This window comes from Coregonus clupeaformis, chromosome 5 (assembly GCF_020615455.1).
Source record: "Coregonus clupeaformis isolate EN_2021a chromosome 5, ASM2061545v1, whole genome shotgun sequence".
Taxonomy (NCBI): domain Eukaryota; kingdom Metazoa; phylum Chordata; class Actinopteri; order Salmoniformes; family Salmonidae; genus Coregonus; species Coregonus clupeaformis.
The window spans coordinates 9,523,821-9,546,259 of record NC_059196.1 but is presented as its reverse complement, the minus strand read 5'-3'; the positions used below and the strand labels follow the sequence as shown (position 1 = coordinate 9,546,259).

Here is a 22,439-nt window from a genome sequence, read left to right as displayed (position 1 = left end):
ATCTTTAAAAATGACTAATTAACGACTACACAGACAACAGTATGGGTGGTCCTCTGTAGCTCAGCTGGTAGAGCACAGCGCTTGTAACTCCAAGGTAGTGGGTTCGATCCCCGGGACCACCCATACACAAAAATGTATGCACGCATGACTGTAAGTTGCTTTGGATAAAAGCGTCTGCTAAATGGCATATTATTATTATTATTATTACAACTGTATTAAAGGCACAGAAAGACTTCAAGCCTTAACATTCTTAAACATCTAATGGCTTGTAATGAAGCGGAGTCTCGCAGACACACGTGTGGGGATAATGTATAATTTGGGAAAAGAGCTAGGGTGTATTCAGGAGGATGAAACTTTCAGAAGGTTGCAGATAGATATTTAACAAATGAAGCAGATCATTTCCCCAAATCTAAATTCTACTAATCAACTCATAATCAAATTGTGATGAATGGAATCAGGTTTTTAGTACTATTCCAAAAACTAAAATGTGCACCCCTTTGGGTTCCCAGGAACAGGATTAAGAAACACTGTGCTAGATAATAATATATTTTCTGCATAGATATCTGAACACTCTGTTTGGTTGCAGATAGAAATGTAACTAGCAGAGCTGAATTTCCAATTGTACATGCTAGAGTAGGATTGGGAATCATCAGGTCTATTTGTTACATTTCTATCTGCAACATTACAGAACCTTCAGATATAAATATATTATGGAGACCAGATATGATTGTCTAGCTGCTGTCATCATCTCTGTCCTACATAAATCTGAACCCTGGTCTCACCGGTGTGCCGGCGAAGGGGGCGTGGTCACAGTTTTCCTGCCAGGAACGGTTGAGGCTGAGGAGGAAATCCTGGAAGAAGGGATGTGTTCGGTTGAAGACAGAAAAGCCCAGAATGTTGACCAGCTCACTGGGCACGTCGTCCAATCGCAGCAGAGAGAATTCCTGCAGAGGGAGGAGTCAGAGGGTCAAAGGTATAATGGTATTAGGTATGTACAGTATATGACAAGGGCTTGGACATGTCCAACATAAATCACGTTTAGTTGCCTCGATATATGGAGATATGTGATTGAATGTAGCTCCCATGTAGCTCAGTTGGTAGAGCATGGCGCTTGCAACGCCAGGGTTGTGGGTTCGATTCCCACGGGGGGCCAGTATGAAAATGTATGCACTCACTAACTGTAAGTCACTCGGGATAAGAGCGTCTGCTAAATGACTAAAATGTAATGGAATATTTAAGTCAGGGAAAAGGGCACATGCTAATCTAATACGTTTAGCCCCAATTTCATTTATTTACTTGAAGTTTCATTATATTAAGTTCATTATTCCAGATGATTAAGATTCCTAACATATACACAACCCACGTAATTCCTTCAGAGTGTGTGTGTGTGTGTGGTGTGTGTATGTATGTGTGTGTGTGTGTGTGTGCATTAATGTGGGCATGTGTTCCTTTAGTACAGTGAGGGGAAAAAAGTATTTGATCCCCTGCTGATTTTGTACGTTTGCCCACTGACAAAGACATGATCAGTCTATAATTTTAATGGTAGGTTTATTTGAACAGTGAGAGACAGAATAACAACAACAAAAAAATGTTATAAATTGATTTGCATTTTAATGAGGGAAATAAGTATTTGATGGCAAAACCCTTGTTGGCAATCACAGAGGTCAGAGGTTTGCACACAACTCAGGAGGGATTTTGTCCCACTCCTCTTTGCAGATCTTCTCCAAGTCATTAAGGTTTCGAGCCTGACATTTGGCAACTCGAACCTTCAGCTCCCTCCACAGATTTTCTATGGGATTAAGGTCTGGAGACTGGCTAGGTCACTACAGGACCTTAATGTGCTTCTTCTTGAGCCACTCCTTTGTTGCCTTGGCCGTGTGTTTTGGGTCATTGTCATGCTGGAATACCCATCCACGACCCATTTTCAATGCCCTGGCTGAGGGAAGGAGGTTCTCACCCAAGATTTGACGGTACATGGCCCCGTCCATCATCCCTTTGATGCGGTGAAGTTGTCCTGTCCCCTTAGCAGAAAAACACCCCCATAGCACAATGTTTCCACCTACTTGTTTGACGGTGGGGATGATGTTCTTGGGGTCATAGGCAGCATTCCTCCTCCTCCAAACACGGCGAGTTGAGTTGATGCCAAAGAGCTCGATTTTGGTCTCATCTGACCACAACACTTTCACCCAGTTCTCCTCTGAATCATTCAGATGTTCATTGGCAAACTTCAGACGGGCCTGTATATGTGCTTTCTTGAGCAGGGGGACCTTGCGGGCGCTGCAGGATTTCAGTCCTTCACGGCGTAGTGTGTTACCAATTGTTTTCTTGGTGACTATGGTCCCAGCTGCCTTGAGATCATTGACAAGATCCTCCCGTGTAGTTCTGGGCTGATTCCTCACTGTTCTCATGATCATTGCAACTCCACGAGGTGAGATCTTGCATGGAGCCCCAGGCCAAGGGAGATTGACAGTTATTTTGTGTTTCTTCCATTTGCGAATAATCGCACCAACTGTTGTCACCTTCTCACCAAGCTGTTTGGCGATGGTCTTGTAGCCCATTCCAGCCTTGTGTAGGTCTACAATCTTGTCCCTGACATCCTTGGAGAGCTCTTTGGTCTTGGCCATGGTGGAGAGTTTGGAATCTGATTGAATGATTGCTTCTGTGGACAGGTGTCTTTTATACAGGTAACAAGCTGAGATTAGGAGCACTCCCTTTAAGAGTGTGCTCCTAATTTCAGCTCGTTACCTGTATAAAAGACACCTGGGAGCCAGAAATCTTTCTGAATGAGAGGGGTTCAAATACTTATTTCCCTCATTAAAATGCTAATGAATTTATACAAATGTTTGTTGTTATTCTCTCTCTCACTGTTCAAATAAACGTACCATATAAATGAAAGACTGATCATTTCTTTGTCAGTGGGCAAACGTACAAAATCAGCAGGGGATCAAATACTTTTTTCCCTCACTGTAGTTTAATGCATGTTCATACATGCGTGAGCATGTGCGTACAGCCTGGAACAAGCACATGGAAATGAAGATTGATGATGAAAAACAACTTCTACTCTGATGTCCCTAAGTTCAGTCTGGTGGCTCCCGAGCGTTGGGGAGGACGTCACCAGAAGGTTAATAGAGATATCAGCCTAGTCACCCTCAGGTGTCAGTGCCAGTGCTATAGTCTATAACAGTGACACCACCTGTCACCTCGCTGAGCCCGGGGACAGATATGATACATATAGAGGGGAAGGAGGTGGAAAAGCAGAGGAGGAGGAGGAACGGTGCCCAGGCTTCAGACAGTTTAGTCAGAGACAGACTACTTTACTGTGGAAGACAGGAGAGAGGATGGGGTTAGAGGGCAGGGGTGTGTGTGTGTGTGTCTGTGCTGAGTCTGTGTCTGTGTGCTTGCGCGTCCAATCCTCAATAATAGGGGTTGGGGCTGGTGAGTTGAGTGGGAAGAGAATCCCTCTGAGAACAAGAACCTCACAAGACACCAGCAGTAGCCTTTCAAATCCCAGGGATTAGATAAGGTAGCGTGTTAGCGGGTTCCTCTGCAGCACTGGATCAAAGCCCAATTAGATTCTGGTGCTTTTACAACAAACACTAGAAGAGTAGGAGAAAGTGAGCAGGCCACGGTGGAACAAAGTCTTTTTCATCAGAGCCCCTGAGGGAGAACAGAACAGGCGAAAGCCCCTGGTGAATTCCCTTAGCATCACTAGCTACAGACCGCAATGCAAACTGGCAGCCTTACGTCTTCCCTATCTAGACCAACAACACCATCCCGTTTAGTGATAACACAGCTCTTTTTGATTGACTCTCTCTTAGGCATATTGTCTCTGTATCTGATTTAAATTAGTGCCTTTCTGTCCATGCCTGGTGATGAAAAGCAATCTGAAAACAAAATGAAGTTTAAGGCGACTCGCTGCACATCAATCGAAGTTGAAGCACTAGCTTCCGATGTTTTGATGTTTTCGAGGAACACTCTTGGCAGATTGTTTTTGCACTTTCTGCCAGGTGCATTCAGGACATTGAGAACTTGAGATAAATAGATATTGAGGAGTGAAACACACAGCACTTGATGAAAGGAAAGCTGAGTTTTCGCCGTGCTTAATTCTTTATGAATGAGTATTAATATAAACATGCCGAAATATTAATTTATTCATTCATTAATTCATGAGAACATTTCCAACATGGATTGTGGTGTTGTTCACAGCCCTGAGTACAATTGGAACTACCCCCCTCATCTTAAAACATTTAATTACATTCAATATTTATAATCAGTATATTTAATTATGAATATAGCATAATATATGGGCGCTGACCCTTCTTATCCGGCAACTATAAAAAAAACTACATGAGTGGATACATTTTACACACACACACACACACACACACACACACACACTTCAATTCACTTCGCTTTACTTTAACAATTTACACTTGTGGGAATTGGACTATATGGATAGAGCTGAATTGAAATGTTTCTTACAGAAGAAATATGGAAAGCATATGCATAACCATGGTAGCAATTCAAAGGGAACAGTTAGGAGATTATGGGAAAATTATTAGACTAAAGGTGAGGACAACAGTTCACCTGAGACAACATTACACTGTTGATTTTAGGTGTGTATTACATTTATTGTTCTTTTGTTGATAATTAAATCTGAAAATACTCTGGATACATTCATTAACATGATAAGAATATTCTTGGAAAATGTGGGCTAGGTTCAACATAAGACAAAACAATGACAAGGGTTTGAGTGAGAGTTCTAACTGGTGTCTCCAAGTGGCCACACACCTCTCCAAAGTGTGCACAGTTCCTATGTCATTTCAATGCACCTTTATGACTCAAAGAAGTCAACTATAAGGTGTCTCTCCTAGCTGTTGCCGTTGAGGAACTAGAGCAAACACACTTGTAGTTTTATTTGGAACACAGGCCTGCCTTCCTGCCATCACACAATTACTGTTGTTGTTTAAAAATGGTCCATTATTAAAATGCAATCTGGGTCAGGTGGGCATCATTTGAATGTTTGTTCTACTGCCAACATGACTAGCTAAATGATAAAATATGATCTTACAGTGTTCGGCTTTCAAAAGGCAATTCAGAGAAGCAGATCATCATTTTGGTGCGTATAGAATGGAGTCATGAGTGCATTCAGATGCGTGGTACACTACAATTGTCTTCACAATACAACAAACATAGGCTAATTCTGTTCAGGACAACCTAGGGTATGACACCATGTGATCTTGTAACTGTACATCAAACATAGTGATCATAAATGTTGACGCCGTATTACATGAGTTATATGGTATGGAAATATGAAGTGCACATTTGGACTCACGGGTGTTTGGCTTGCTTGTATGACATCAAAGCGGTATTTATTATAATCCTCAACATGTCATATTTCAAAATACATCGAGTACTCTTAATTTACAACATTTCCCTCACTCAGACAATTAGCGGGAGGGATGGGGGGCAAATTCTTGTCTCCCGGGGTGCTCAAGTTCAGAAAGGCTCTCCGTCAAAACCCATACATAGCTGTGAAGCGGAGACCCTGAGCTCTGACGTCATGTATAGCATGTTACTGTACAGCCACTGCTGTTCCAATTTAGGCGCTTATCAGTGTCCAAATCTGCCATTTTCAACCCCGTATACGGTTACAAGTGTAAAGGGCTACAACATTGGAACAGTTGAGTTAAAGTCCCCACCACACCTTTATTGACTACCATCTGTGCGCTGGTGACAGTTTCATGGTCTTCCCATCACCTGTCCCCAGTGTACCCTGACAAGCCCAACGGGAGTGGCACCATAATTACTCTTTAAGTGCACTTTAATAGATCATTAGGAGAGGAGCCCGTGCAAATGAGATGGTCATTAAGTATGCCCCTCCTGGGTGCAGTCAAACACATGAAACACAAGGCCACCAAATATCCACCAGCGGCGTCTGGAGAAACCTAGCTAACAAAATTGATACTTACTTTATTTTTTAAAATAAGGTTATGCAACACTCAACTCCCCTGTGTGGAAAAGTAATTGCCCCCTTACACTCAATAACTGGTTGTGCCACCTTTAGCTGCAATGACTGCAACCAAATTACATTTACGTCATTTAGCAGACGCTCTTATCCAGAGCGACTTACAGGAGTAATTAGGATTAAGTGCCTTGCTTAAGGGCACATCGACAGATTTTTCACCTAGTCAGCTCGGGGATTAGAACCAGCGACCTTTCGGTTAATGGCACAACGCTCTTACCCACTAAGCTACCTGCCACCCCAGACCAAAACAATTGGAACTTAAACTGTTACAGTGAATGCATGGAAGGATGTGGGTTTGAGAGTGAAAAGAAACACAGATTTGTTAAAAAGAAATTATGAAAATAAAGAGTAAAGCGGAGTGGTTTGTAATATGGCAGATCATATGAAGAGGGTGGACTTGAAGGGAAAGGTTGAGAGAAGGGGGAAGTCCTTGAGCTGTCTGTGTGGGCTAGATCACCGGTCCATCATGCTGAGGATCATCTCAGGGGTGAGATCTCCGTTGGACGCAACCTCTGCTACAGGCAGCGCCACCCCTGCCTCTGCCTCCTCTGACTGCTCAACCACCACCTCTATGGCAGCCTGCTTAGCCTCTGGCTCATTCTTCACTATGATGTTCTCTATGGCACCTGTATTCTCATCCTCCACCTGGATGATGGCTGCTGCTGCAGCAGCCTTGCCCTTAGGGGTAGCCTTGCTAGCTTTGGCAGGTGAGGCGGGTTTGGGCGCATTCTTGGGGGGTCTACCGCGTTTCCTCTTCACGGGAGGCTCCACAGGGGCAGGGATAGGCTTGGTGGGTGGAGCCTGCTCCAACTCCATCTACTCCTCCTCCTCTTCTTCGTCCTCCAGCAGTGCCGCCTCAGCCTCCTCATCCTCTTCATCAATGTCATCCAGCTCAGGATCAGCATTGTCCTCACTGTCGTCGTCATCATCGTCCTTCCTTGAGCGCATCTTCCTCTTCCTCCCACCTCGTCCTCTCTTGGGTGGGGTTCCATTCTCTCCTTCACCAGGATCCCCGTTACAGTTCTCTGCATGTCTGGCCATGGTGTTCCTGCGGGTGAAGGTCTTGCCACACTTTGTGCACACAAAGGCAGTCGGCACAAAGTTGGGGTCATGGTAGCGCCGGAAGTGCATGTCGAGGAGCTGCTTCTGACGGAAGGTCTTCTCGCACTGGCTACAGGAGTAAGGCTTCTCTCCTGTGTGCGTGCGCCTGTGCATCAGCATGTGGCGCTCTTGTCTGCAGCAGTAGTCACACTGGTCACTCTTGAAGCGTTTCTCATTCTTGTGGGACTTCTGGTGCTGGATGAGATCAGTCTCTCACATCGCTGTGGAGGAATTTTGGCCCACTCTTGCATGCAGAACTGCTTTAACTCAGCGACATTTGTGGGTTTTCAAGCATGATCTACTCGATTCAAGTCCTGCCACAACATCTCAATTAAAATTAGGTCTGGACTTTGACTAGACCATTCCAAAACTTCACATTTGTTGCTTTTTAGCCATTTTCATGTAGAATTGATTGTGTGTTTTGGATCATTGTCTTGCTGCATGACCCAGCTGCACTTCAGCTTCAGCTCACAGACGGATGTCAATTAATGGTTCCTTCTATTCAGGCAAGTCGTCTAGGTCCTGAGGCAGCAAAGCATCACCAAACCATTACACTACCACCACCATGCTTGAACGTTGGTATGAGGTTCTTACTGTGGAATGCAATGTTTGGTTTTTGGCAGACATAATGGGACCCATCTCGTTCAAAACGTTGACTTAAGTTTTTCCAAAAAGCACCTGGAAGCACGTGGATGATCATCAAGACTCTTGGAAGAATGTTCTATGGACAAATGAGTCAAAAGTATAACTTTTTGGACGACATGGGTCCCATTATGCCTGCCGAAAACCAAACACTGCAATCCACAGTAAGAACCTTATACCAATGGTCAAGCATAGTGGTGGTAATGTGATGGTTTGGGGAGCGATCCATTTTCGTGTACCTAATAAAAGCTAAAGTGCATTCAGAAAGTATTCACACCCATTGACTTTTTCCACATTTTGTTGTGTTACAGCCTGAATATAAAATTGATTAAATTGAGATTTTGTGTTACTAGCCTACACACAACAGCCCATAATGTCAAAGTGGAATTATGTTTTTAGAAATACAAAGTAATTACAAATGAAAAGCTAAAATGTCTTGAGTATTTAACATGATTTTTGAATGGCTACCTCATCTTTGTACCCCATATATACAATTATCTGTAATGTCCCACAGTCGAGCAGTGAATTTCAAACAGATTCAACCACAAAGACCAGGAAGATTTTCCAATGCCTCGCAAAGAAGGGCACCTATTGATAGATGGGCCAAAATAAAAAAAGCAGACATTGAATATCCCTTTGAGCATGGTGAAGTTATTCATTACTCTTTGGATGGTGTATCAATACACCTAATCACGACAAAGATACCGGCGTCCTTCCTAACTCAGTTGCTGGAAAGGAAGGAAACCACTCAGGGATTTCACCATGAGGCCAATGGTGACTTTAAAACAGTTACAGAGTTTAATGGCTGTGATAGGAGAAAACTGAGGATGGATGAACAACATTGTAGATACTACACAATACTAACCTAAATGACAAGAGCATCCAAGCATACTCCAAGGTAGAATTAGCCTGTACCGAATAAAAAATATTCCAAAACATGCACCCTGTTTGCAATAAGACACTAAAGTAAAACTGCAAAAAATTAATTTTATGTCCTGAATACAAAGTGTTATGTTTGGGGCAAATCCAAAACAAATCACTGAGTACCACTCTTCATATTTTCAAGCATAGTGGTGGATGTGTCATGTTATGGGTATGCTTGTCATCAAACTGGGGAGTTTTTTTTTAGGATAAAAATAAATGGAATAGAACTAAGCACAGGCAAAATCCTATAGGAAAACCTGGTTCAGTCTGCTTTCCAACAGAAACTGGGAGACAAATTCACCTTTCAGCAGGACAATAACATAAACACAAGGCCAAATATACACTGGAGTAGCTTACCACGACAACATTGAATGTTCCTGAGTGGCCTAGTTACAGTTTTGACTTAAATCGGCTTTAAAGTCTATGGCAAGACTTGAAAATGACTGTCTAGCAATGATCAACAACCAACTTGACAGAGCTTGAAGAAAAAAAGTAAAACAATTGAATCCATTTTGAATTCAGGCTGTGGTCCTCTGTAGCTCAGCTGGTAGAGCACGGCGCTTGTAACGCCAAGGTAGTGGGTTCGATCCCCGGGACCACCCATACACAAAAAAAAAAATGTATGCACGCACGACTGTAAGTCGCTTTGGATAAAAGCGTCTGCTAAATGGCATATTATTATTATATATATTATATTATATATATATATATTATAACACAACAAAATGTGGAATAAGTCAAGGGGTATGAATACTTTCTGAAGGAACTGTACACACGTGTACATGCACGCACACACAACCCCCACCCACCCACCCTTCCTTACCTGACCCACAACCCCCTACGACCCCCTCACCCTCACACACACATTCCTGCACACATCCCTGCTTGCATAAAGAGCAGCAGAAAAGACAGAGATAAGTGTGAGAGGGGGGCCAGGTAGGCTGGCCCCGGTGGCCTCCAGCTGACAGCTTGGCGATGGGCCCCCTGACACAGCCTGTCACCTGGAGATCAATCAGAAACGAGGAGTTGGGCCAACCCGCTGTTCCCCTGCTGGCACCTCCTGGACCCTCTTAATAGCATATTCTGAAAAACACAGGCAGACTAACAGACACACACATGCGCGTCGCAGACAGGCAGGCACATGCACACAAACATAAAAAGACTCTCCCACATTCTGTTTGTTGTGGTGTATCCAAGGTGAGAGCTGAATAATGAGCTCCCCGGAGACCTGGCTGTTACCTTACTGTTGTGCACTGTCAGGGACCACACACACACACACACACACATTCAAACAGCTGCTGGGGGCCCAACCAACAGGGGCCACACAGCTAGACTCCTTCTCCTGCTATCTTTCAAAAACTATTTGTTTTGTAATGCTGAGCATACTTGCTAACAAACACATTATTTAGCAAATACATAGAATCTAACACAATTTTAATGCCTGTCAGGTAATCTTCCATTAGTAAGGACCCTTTGTGTAACATACTTGCTAAGCTATGTTTGCTAATAAGCAAACACACAAAATCCAACCATATTTTGAAGGGTATTCTCTAACCCAAGCATGACCCACGGAGTATGTATGTGATGTCGAAACCCTATGGAAACTCAGACTTGTCCCTGTTTCCATCGATCTCAAATAGGATGGAAGTGCCAAGATTATAGTGAGCTTGCATACTCTCTAAGTTCCAGGAGCATCCAAACATACTCGAAGATAGAATTAGACTACATTTCAGCATGCACATAGGATTGTGTTCTACAAACTGTATATCTTGAGAGGCGAATTGTATAACAGCAGCAATGTCAAGAAGCTAACATAAAAAAGCATGTTAGCATTAACAAGCCGTATAGCTCAATGTCAAGAAGCTAATGCAGAGTAACAAGCATGTTAACATTAGAAAGAAAAGCATGCTAGCATTAGCAAGCTGTACAGCTGCGAATGCCTACCATGAGCAAAGGTGGACATGCATTGTTTTCAAGGCCGCTTTAATAAACGTCAGAGACATTTGACTAAAGAGAAATTTACTCCAAGCGGTTAAATACACATCTTCTACAGGTACATGATAACTGACTGAAACCAATATTACCTCATCTTTTGCTTTCTGTGAGTTACGTTCAATGTGAAAGAAAAGTCACAGCTTATGTTAATTTTGAGAAATGTCGCTGAATGTTCGTGTTAAGTGTAATATTAAGTGGAGGAGAGCAGCAAAAGGGTCTTTTGTAGTAGCCTACTGAACAAGGGAGTTATAAGAGGGTTATGTTTGCAGAGTAGCTATTGTCCTTGAGTACCAAAACACTTGAAAAAGCCTTGTTGGTGTTGTAGCTGCATGTTATGCGATTTCAAGGCCCCATACACAAGAGAGAGCACTGAGGCATTCCATCAGGGATTCATGAAACGTGCATACTGTACAACAGAAAGGCACTGCATGGGAAGAAAGATAAGTGGCTTCAACCACTTAAAACTGCAAACGTTGCTGGTGATTGAAGCTACTGGAAGAAGTTTATGGTCAACAGATCTGGAGTTTGAGGATGGTGATGATGATGGTCCCTCATGGAACATCCTACGTAATACCAAGGGCTCCATTACCTACTGATTGAGTATCATATCTTTAAATTGGCATATTTATTTTACAATATCAATTAATGATATCCTTTTGTACGGTGGAAGAAGACAGTAATACCTTCTCAGCCCAGGCAGCTCTGTCTGTGTGCAATAATGAAATCCAATTCTAGTGGCACAGTGATTACACTAATAGCTGGAATGTTAACGCAGTGTTTTAGGCAATAAGTCATTTCATGCTCATATCAATTGCCATGTAAATTCAGTCGGAGGCTCCAAACCGTCCTGCTGCCTTAATTACAGAGACTGGGGAGTAAGGAGAATTACTAAATGTCAGCACAGCTCTCACGCTCATTATATAGAGAGGTAATACTGAAAGTTGATGAATTAATATTTAATTTCCTCTGTCTTAGTCAACAGTAAATATTGGTCCCAAATGACACCCTATTCCCTGTGTGCCCCATGGTCAAAAGTTGTGTACTATTAAGGGAATAGGGTGCCATTTGGGACGTAACCTATGAAAGTAATACAGTATCATATTCCTATGGGTTCATAAGAGATGATGGCAATAATGCATGCAATGCTTTTATTACTGTACATCTCAGCGCGGCATGGTGGAAGTGGAAGATGCATTACCTTTATTTGAAATTGTTTAATAGGGGCATTTATCAAAAACTAGTTCGCTTTTCTGCTGAATGTTAAAAATAAATGACCGCTTTCGGATCCATTATTCAGAGAATTATGGCTGAGCCTGCAACAATAATAGCCCATTTATAAGGTGGAAGAGACATGATCTCCTGAATAAACTAGTAGTGGACAAGGCCGCAAACTCCATGAATTTCGCAGAGTACAGCATATGCTGAGAATATGAACTGACATTTTTACACTATCTCCATTCTCTCTCTAATCCCAGTGGAACAAGGCAATAGAAACAGAAAACCCAATGATGTTACACCTGAAAAATACTATTAAAAAGGAACTATTCCACTTCAATTACAAATGAATGCTGCTCTCTGTATGAAGGGCTCCGAGGTAAGGAATCCTGAACACAGAGGCAATTTGCGGAGAGACAGAAAACACTGAAATATGGATGACAAATCTTGTACTTTTGCAGCAGTGGGTTCACGCCAAAGTTTGCCTGGGGTTGTCTCATCTCGTGGTATGTGAGAGATGAGCCTCACAGCCTGTGAGTTGGACTCAGACGAGACAAGACTGCAGGGTTTATCTCACACAGCCGATGGAAACTCTCATTTTGGTGAGCCCTGAGCGCTTGCTATCGATCTCTGGAGGCCAAGTGACTCCCCTGATACTCTGGACCGAGCCCCGTACCACTTTATCACCTACAGTATGGACAAGACAGGCTGATGAATATTGAGGAGAGAAGATTATTTCACCCTGGCCAAGGAAATGGCTGCTGCTGAAGCCAGGTATTCAACAGTTTCAGATGAAACTGATACAATATGGTGCAATACAACTTTATTTGTCCATTTGATCAAACGGAAATTAGTCTTCTGCTCTCATCCCATCCCTCCTCAGACAACACAAACACACACACCTTTTGATTTCAGATAGATCCAATACAGACAGAGACCTAAACAAGGTCACATTGCCAGTACCTTCATCTCTATTATCAGTTAAAGCCAATCCTTTATCGACCACATTGTTCGCCTTGGCAGAGGCGAGTGATAATTACAATACAATATGGTAATATGTCAAAATGAGAGCTCCATTATGCCAATTAATGTAAGCCAAGTAGCCAAGAGATTGGAGACGCTAGCATAAACATTGTTATGGTTCTGAAGTAAATGCTGAAGGTGCGAGAACACAAAAGCAAGCGCTTGGCATAAGACAAACAATTGAATAGAGAGACTCTATTTCATAGAGCATGAAATATGGGAAGAAAGGTCACGCAACAATGGCCGCCGCTGATTTAGAGGGAGTTTGATTTACAAAGCAAAAGAAAAGTAAGAAGTTAAAAGTTTCCAGATTTTCCACAGTTTTCAATACTGAATGTCACAATCAGCTCAATTGGATAAGTGAATACACACGCATGCAGGCACATGCACGCACGCGCACTCTCGGGGGACGGAGCTGATTAAACTAATTGCATTTTATGATTAGTTGATTATTGGAGTCAGCTGGAGCAAAAGTGTGACACCACCGAGGACTGGAGTTTCCCATCCTTGCTCTAGGGCATTTACAGGCCTTAAATATGGAGAATTACGGTCTCAACAGAACATAACTGTATGTTAAGGGCATAAAGTAAATGCCTCTGACAGGGGTAATGAGATGCTATAGCAGGCAATGCAATTGCCAAAACTGAGCCATGAAGACATTCGCACAGGGTGAGAGAAAGAGAGCTGCAAAGAGGGTGACACACAGTAATCTAACTAAAAGTGTTGATAGGGGACAGAATGCGGTCGGACCATCATATAATTGGCATATACATTACTCTTACTGAATTTCCACGTGGGCGAGGATATTGGAAATTTAATCAAAGCCTATTGGATGAAAATTTATTTTTAATTAGGACAAAGGAATTTATAACTGACTTTTTCCGACATAACATAGGTACAGCACATCCCCTTATTGTATGGGACACCTTTAAATGTGCCTTTAGAGGCCATGCAATTCAGTACTCATCTCGAAAACAAAAGCTATTTAGGTCAAAAGAGTTTATACTAACAAAGGAAATAGAAAGCCTAACAGAACAGATAGATGGCAATAAAAACTGTAACATAGAGGCTCAGAATAAATTAGAGGAAAAACAAAAAGAAATGAAAGAAACTTATTCAAGAAATATCAAGTGTAATATATTATAAAAATAAAGCAATGGATGGAATATGGGGAAAAATGCACACAATTCTTATTTAATCTTCAACATAGGAATGCTACCAAAAATAATTTAATGAAACTGGTTACAATTGACGGAGTCAAATGATATTTTGAAGGAGGAAACAAAGTACTTTAAGCATATGTTTTATTTTCAGTCACCTCCATCTCCTCTAACTGAAGCTAATTGTAGAGCTTTTTTTTCTATTGATAATGTAAAATTAACAGCCATACAGAAAGACTAATTTGAAGGTGAAATTACAGAGGAGGATCTTCTGGATGCAATTAAAGACTTTAAGTCCGGGAAAACTCCAGGGTTGGATGGCATACCAGTCGAGGTATACCAAACCTTTTTTGATATACTAAGAGGACCGTTATTAGCATGTTTTAACCACTCCTATGTAAATGGTAGATTATCTGACACTCAAGAAGAAGGTCTGATCTCATTATTACTGAAACAGGATACAAGTGGAAAATATAAAGATCCAGTCCATTAAAAAAATTGGAGGCCCCTTACACTTCAGTGTTGTGATGCAAAATGTATAGCGCATAGAATTAAAAAGGTATTGTCGGATATTATTCATTCTAATCAGACAGGTTTTTTACATGGAAGATACATTGGAGATAATATAAGGCTAGTATTGGAAACAATAGAACACTATGGAAAATCTGGGAAACCAGGCCTGCTATTCATAGCAGACTTCGAAAAGGCATTTGATAAAGTACGACTGGGGTTTATATATAAATGCCTGGAGCATTTCAATTTTGGAGAATCTCTTATAAAATGGGTGAAAATCATGTATAGTAACCCTAGGTGTAAAATAATGGCTATTTCTCAGAAAGTTTTAAACTGTCAAGAGGAGTGAAACAAGGTTCTCCACTATCGGCATATCTATTTATTGTGGCCATCGAGATGTTAGCTATTAAAATCAGATCCAATAAGAATATCAGAGGATTAGAAATCCAGGGCTTAAAAACAAAGGTATCATTGTACGCTGATGATTCATGTTTTCTTTTAAATCCACAACTAGAATCCCTCCACAGCCTCATAGAGGATCTAGATACATTTTCTAACCTCTCTGAATTACAACCAAATTATGACAAATGTACTATATTACGTATTGGATCACAATTTTTTTTTTTTTTTTACATTACCATGTAGTTGACCAATAAAATGGTCTGATGGTGATGTGGATATACTCGGAATACATATCCCAAAGGAAATAAATGATCTCACTTCAATAAATTTTAATAGAAAGTTAGCAAAAATAGATAAGATCTTGCTACCATGGAAAGGTAAATACCTGTCAATTTGTGGAAAAATCACCCTGATTAACTCTTTAGTATTATCCCAGTTTACCTATTTGCTTATTGTCTTGCCTACGCCTAGCGAACAGTTTTTTAAATTATATGAGAAAAAAATATTCCATTTTATTTGGAACGGCAAGCCAGACAAAATTAAACGGGCCTATTTAAATAATAAATATGAATTCGGAGGACAGAAATTAGTAAATATTAAAGCATTAGACCTATCACTAAAAGCTTCAGTCATACAAAAGTTATTGTCACGGTTTCGGCCGAGGCTGCTCCTCCTCCTGGTTCGGGCAGGCTTCGGCGGTCGTCGTCCTCGGAGTACTAGCTGCCACCGATCAATGTTTCATGTTCGTTTGGTTTGGTCTTAATGGTGTACACCTGTGTCTAGTTAGTCCTCGTTAGTGTTCTATTTAGTTCTCGTTGTGTGTGTCTGTGTTTGTGTGTGATTGCGCTTCTGTTTCGTGTTTGGAGCTACATTTTCCCTCCAGTGGTTTGGAGAGGGTTGTTTGCACATGTTTGTGCGTCATTTGTTTTGTCGCCTGTGTGCGTCGTGCATTTTGCCTTCGGGCTTATTGTGCTTCTGTTGTATATATATAATATACAGTGGGGGAAAAAAGTATTTAGTCAGCCACCAATTGTGCAAGTTCTCCCACTTAAAAAGATGAGAGAGGCCTGTAATTTTCATCATAGGTACACGTCAACTATGGCAGACAAATTGAGAAAAAAAATTCCAGAAAATTACATTGTAGGAATTTTAATGAATTTATTTGCAAATTATGGTGGAAAATAAGTATTTGGTCACCTACAAACAAGCAAGATTTCTGGCTCTCACAGACCTGTAACTTCTTCTTTAAGAGGCTCCTCTGTCCTCCACTCGTTACCTGTATTAATGGCACCTGTTTGAACTTGTTATCAGTATAAAAGACACCTGTCCACAACCTCAAACAGTCACACTCCAAACTCCACTATGGCCAAGACCAAAGAGCTGTCAAAGCACACCAGAAACAAAACTGTAGACCTACCAGGCTGGGAAGACTGAATCTGCAATAGGTAAGCAGCTTGGTTTGAAGAAATCAACTGTGGGAGCAATTATTAGGAAATGGAAGACATACAAGACCACTGACAATCTCCCTCGATCTGAGGCTCCACGCAAGATCTCACCCCGTGGGGTCAAAATGATCACAAGAACGGTGAGCAAAAATCCCAGAACCACACGGGGGGACCTAGTGAATGACCTGCAGAGAGCTGGGACCAAAGTAACAAAGCCTACCATCAGTAACACACTACGCCGCCAGGGACTCAAATCATGCAGTGCCAGACGTGTCCCCCTGCTTAAGCCAGTACATGTCCAGGCCCGTCTGAAGTTTGCTAGAGTGCATTTGGATGATCCAGAAGAGGATTGGGGAGAATGTCATATGGTCAGATGAAACCAAAATATAACTTTTTGGTAAAAACTCAACTCGTCGTGTTTGGAGGACAAAGAATGCTGAGTTGCATCCAAAGAACACCATACCTACTGTGAAGCATGGGGGTGGAAACATGCTTTGGGGCTGTTTTTTCTGCAAAGGGACCAGGACGACTGATCCGTGTAAAGGAAAGAATGAATGGGGCCATGTATTGTGAGATTTTAAGTGAAAATCTCCTTCCATCAGCAAGGGCATTGAAGATGAAACGTGGCTGGGTCTTTCAGCATGACAATGATCCCAAACACACCGCCCTGGCAACGAAGGAGTGGCTTCGTAAGAAGCATTTCAAGGTCCTGGAGTGGCCTAGCCAGTCTCCAGATCTCAACCCCATAGAAAATCTTTGGAGGGAGTTGAAAGTCCGTGTTGCCCAGCGACAGCCCCAAAACATCACTGCTCTAGAGGAGATCTGCATGGAGGAATGGGCCAAAATACCAGCAACAGTGTGTGAAAACCTTGTGAAGACTTACAGAAAACGTTTGACCTGTGTCATTGCCAACAAAGGGTATATAACAAAGTATTGAGAAACTTTTGTTATTGACCAAATACTTATTTTCCACCATAATTTGCAAATAAATTCATTAAAAAATCCTACAATGTGTTTTTCTGGATTTTTTTTCTCATTTTGTCTGTCATAGTTGACGTGTACCTATGATGAAAATTACAGGCCTCTCTCATCTTTTTAAGTGGGAGAACTTGCACAATTGGTGGCTGACTAAATACTTTTTTTCCCCACTGTATATTGCACTAAAGCCTTTGGACTGAGCCTCTGCGTCCTGCGCATGATTCCTACACCACACCCACCTTCAGCACGCCTTGACAGTTATACTTAAATCCGAACTGGTTCTCAAGCAAATTAGTAAGATTGTCTCACCCAATGTTCAAGAATGGCCATTTTACCTTAATTCAGATTACAACCACTCATTTTCAGTTATTTGAAAATGAAATAATCTCCCAAATATCACTATTTCTAAAACAAGCCATAGAAAGTTGGTTGCAATTTTAATTTAATCCTCCAGAAACGACAGAACAAATAATGCAACAAATATTGTGGTTAAATTCTAAATATACTAATTGACAAAAAACCTTTATTTTTTGACAAAATGTTTAAAAAAGGTATAATCTTCGTAAATGATATCATCGGTAGGACTGGTGGAGTTATGTCGCACATGCAGTTAACAAAAACATACGGAAATGTCTGCTCTACCCAAAATTACAACCAAATAACTGCAGCCTTACCGCAAAAACGGAAGAGGAAAGTGGAAGGGGGAGAAAGTAAGGAACTTGTCTGTCGGCCTTGCATTAAAGAACATAATTGGTTAAGGAAAACTGTGATAAATAAAAAAGTATATTAGTTTCATTTAAGGACCAAAGGATTGACAGCTGTCCCATATAGATTGCAAAATAGTTGGGAAGAGATTTTTGACGTACCGATCCCATGGCATAGTGTTTATGAACTGACACGCAAAACGACACCGGATTCAAAAATTAGAATCTTTCAATTTAAATTATTATATACAATTCTTGCTACCAATAGAATGTTATTTATATGGGGGATACAATCTTCCCAGCTCTGCAGATTTTGCTGTGAAGAGACAGAATCATTAGATCATTTGTTTTGGTTGTGTCCATTTGTAGCTTGTTTTTGGACACAGGTCCAGGAATGGCTAAAGGATTGCAATATTTACCTGGAGCTAACCTTGCAGATAGCATTACTGGGTGATCTGAAAAGTCATAATCAATCGATCAATAATATAATAATACTTTTAGCAAAAATGTTTATTTTTAATTCACAATCTGTAGAAAAAAATAAAATAGAAAGGTTCAGAACTTTTGTAAAACATCACAGTACAGTTGAAATATATATGGCAAATAGAAATCCTATATGGATGGTGTTAAGAGATAGATGGGAGGTGTTGAATGGAGTTGAAGGATAGGACTAATAACAACTAACAACAAATAATAACAAGATAACTAATAATGTAAGCACACTGTGTCCATAATAAGTATATAGGTTGTATGTTGGGAGCTTTTGGGAAAGAGCACAGTTAGAAAGATATGGCGTGTAGAGGCAGGCCGGATGGACATCATGAAAATGATCGGAGAGGTTGAGAGTAGAAGAAGTTCAGGAGAAAAAAACAAACAAAATATAATTATTGTAAAATTGACTGTGTCCATAAAATGTAGATAGTAAGTATAAGCTGGAAGTAGAGGCCTAAGCATTGTTGTTCACTAATTTACCCCAAGTAGGCAAAGGATGGCGGGGTTGAAAAGTAATAAAGGGGAGTATATATATAAAAAACATGGGGGATTGGAAGTGATGCAGACAATTACATTGATGGAAGTTACAATCTATCTGCAATATTAAGCTGATCCCATCGCTGGAATTTATCTGCACTGGCAAAAATGCAGAGTAATCTTCCCCCTCGAGTACAAGGAAGCAATGCTTAAGTGAACACATCAATGCAGCATTAGCGTAGGACAAAATAATGACATACTTTATATTCTGACGAGAGGCTCCTCCCTCTGTTGTCACTTTTCCATGTAGCCTTTTACCTTTTCTATTACTCAGTTGATTGATTCTCAAACTCTGTGTCTAAACACGGAAATATTAACTTTACATAAGCAGGAATTAATTAAATCCCAAATCATTTTGGGTGTCACAGTGGAATGACTTTTAAAGCATTTTGAATGGCGAGGTTTGGGAGTTGTAAATGGCGTGTAGTCATAGAGACAACAGAGACATGGGATGTTGTGTTTTTTTTTTGTAATCCACCGTTCAGTCAAGCTGGTGTCAGAGAATTGCTAAACGGGTGACATTTTCCTCTCACAAACACACTGTGCTGTGAGCAAACACAGTAACATTTCAAATAGACGGGATGAGCCAAATTAAAATATGCAGCGCAATTTATGTTGTAACTTCTCAGACAATTTCCGTGAAGAGGAAGTTCAGTTTCACCAGTTTTATTACATATTTTTATATAATGTCTGTCATATTGTAATGATCAGTACCACCTCTTATAACCGCTTGCTAACCACAGTACAGGTTTCAAAGACCACCAAGCTGATACACATGTGAGTGTATTTGTACAAACTATGTGAGTGTATGAGTTAGAGGGGAAGATAGGGAGTGTGTGTGTGTGCGTGCTTGCGTGAGAGAGAGAGAGAGAGAGAGAGTGGTGAGTGTGTGTGTGTGTGTCTGCATGTGCACGTGTGTGTGCACATTGTGTCACAGCACTATGTGACTGACTGATATATTTTGCCTTCTTACCGGCATTAACTAAGCAGGCTGCAAGGCCACCCTGCTATCTCCCTCCTCTGTGTGCGCGTGTGCACGTGTGCGCGTGTGCATGCGTGTGTGTGACAGCGAGAGACACCGGCAGCTCTTCCTCAAGCATAGATGCATGAAAATGACGGCTTTGACAAGAGAGATCATGGGTGTGTGGCGAGGAAACGAAACATGAAGAACAAAACAAACAGGAGGAAAATGGCCCCCGCTAGGCGACGGCCATAATATGTCAACCAAGCCATGTGCGCTGGGGCCTCAAAGTGACGCAATCTTCTGCTCGCCTAACCTTCAAATGACATTAGGCATCTTGCTGACGGACGACGAGGCGCTGTGCATAACCGGATGTGATTTATTCCATCCTGCCGAGTAGTTTGGATCGGACGGCAAAAAAATCACTCTGATGCACACGCATGCACAACACACACTACTCTGATGGAATCCGAAGGAGGAGGGGAGGGAAGAGGGGAGGGTTTTCCAAGTGAATATGGACGATTCTCTCTACGTATAGGTGACAAAGCTCTATCAGGTCTGCCATCGTATAGGCTATGAAGAAATCTGCAAAGGGAGCGCTGCTTAAAATGCTGTGACTCTCCTCCTATGCAGCTACTCAAAGCCACTTACTTGAAAAGCAACTGAATTCAAAATCAAAAATGTATTTTAATGTCTTTTCACTTTGGATGACAGTGCCGAGTTTACATTAAAGCTCAAACTGTTGTCAGCTAACGCTAAGTAGACAACGCCACTGTAATGCCTTGTAAACAGCAAACAGCAGAGATAGGTGCTCATCAACGCAGCCTGTTTGCAACTCCGTTCTTCACGACCTTGCCGGACTAATTCAGACTGCATCATTAACTGAAGTGATTGTTTCTTGATTATTCATTACTTGCCGGACGGCGAGGCCCCTATCCTTCGGAGGCAGGAAAGCTAAATTAATGTTGCGAGGGAACACATGGTCCGGCTCATAATAAGCTGGCTATCTGAGCTGATGTGTTAATGAAGGAATTCACAGTGAAAGAATTCATCGCTCTTCCCTGGGCGACATACATTTAAGCGCATTACCCGTAATGATTGCTCATTGATGATCATTCTCCCTCATCCATCTCCCTCGCCCCGGGGACAGTAATACCTCATTGACTGGCCTGTCATTAAGTGAAAAAATCTATACACTGACTGAATGTACAAAACATTAGGAACACCTGCTCTTTCCATGACATAGACTTACCAGGTGAATCCAGGTGAAACCTATGATCCGTTATTCATGTCACCTATTAAATCCACTTCAATCAGTGTAGATGAAGGGGGGGAGACAGGTTAAAGAAGGATTTTTAAGCCTTGAGACAATTGAGACATGGATTGTGCATGTGTGCCATTTAGAGGGTGAATGGTGCAGACAAAATATTTAAGTGCCTATGAACGGGGTATGGTAGTAGGTGCCAGGCACACCGGTTTGAGTGTGTCAAGAACTGCAATGCTGCTGTGTTTTTCACACTCAACAGTTTCCTGAGTGTTTCAAGAATGGTCCACCACCCAAAGGACATCCAGCCAACTTGACACAACTGTGGGAAGCATTGGAGTCAACATGGACCAGCATACCTGTGGAATGCTTTCGACACCTTGTAGTTCATGCCCCGATGAATTGAGACTGGTTTAAGGGCAAAAGGGGGTGCAAGTCAATAGGAAGGTGTACCTAATGTTTTGTACACACAGTGTACACATATACACCAAGAAGTTAGACTCGCCCCATGTAGCTCAGTTGGTAGAGCATGGCGCTTGCAACGCCAGGGTTGTGGGTTTGATTCCCACGGTGGGCCAGTATGAAAATGTATGCACTCACTAACTGTAAGTCGCTCTGGATAAGAGCGTCTGCTAAAATGACTAAAATGTAAACTGTATAAGAGAACAAGGGAGTGATGGTAAAATTGTTTTTGTGTGTGTGAGCATCATGTCTACTGACTGAACCGATTCCACTGGATTAACCTTCTCCATGGCTCCTTTCCTATAACCTTACCTAAGCCTCTCTCAATAAGTGACCCCATGGAGGAAAATGTGATGAGTCAATGTAGAAAACTCAGGTTGATGTTATTTGAGTGGACATGGATTCCTCTCCAACAGTTTCAGCTGCCCTTTTTCATTTCCACAATATTAGCTGCTACTCACTGCACTGCCACTCAATGACCCTGGGTTGCACACACACACACGCACACACGCACGCACACTCACTCACACATGCCCACACACACACACACGAAAAAAAGGCTGTTGATTAGTTCATTTGCAACATTTTGGGGA

At 41.7% G+C, this 22,439-nt stretch overlaps 1 protein-coding gene across 1 annotated transcript in view; it reads right to left on the bottom strand.

Annotated features, from left to right (window-relative positions):
- LOC121560857 (glutamate receptor ionotropic, kainate 4-like) overlaps nucleotides 1-22,439 on the bottom strand; it is a 478,252-nt gene that overhangs the window by 75,691 nt on the left and 380,122 nt on the right. The window contains exon 9 of the mRNA XM_041873701.2: nucleotides 783-944. Coding sequence (XP_041729635.2) covers nucleotides 783-944 — 162 coding nt within the window. The remainder of the gene's footprint in view (nucleotides 1-782; nucleotides 945-22,439) is intronic.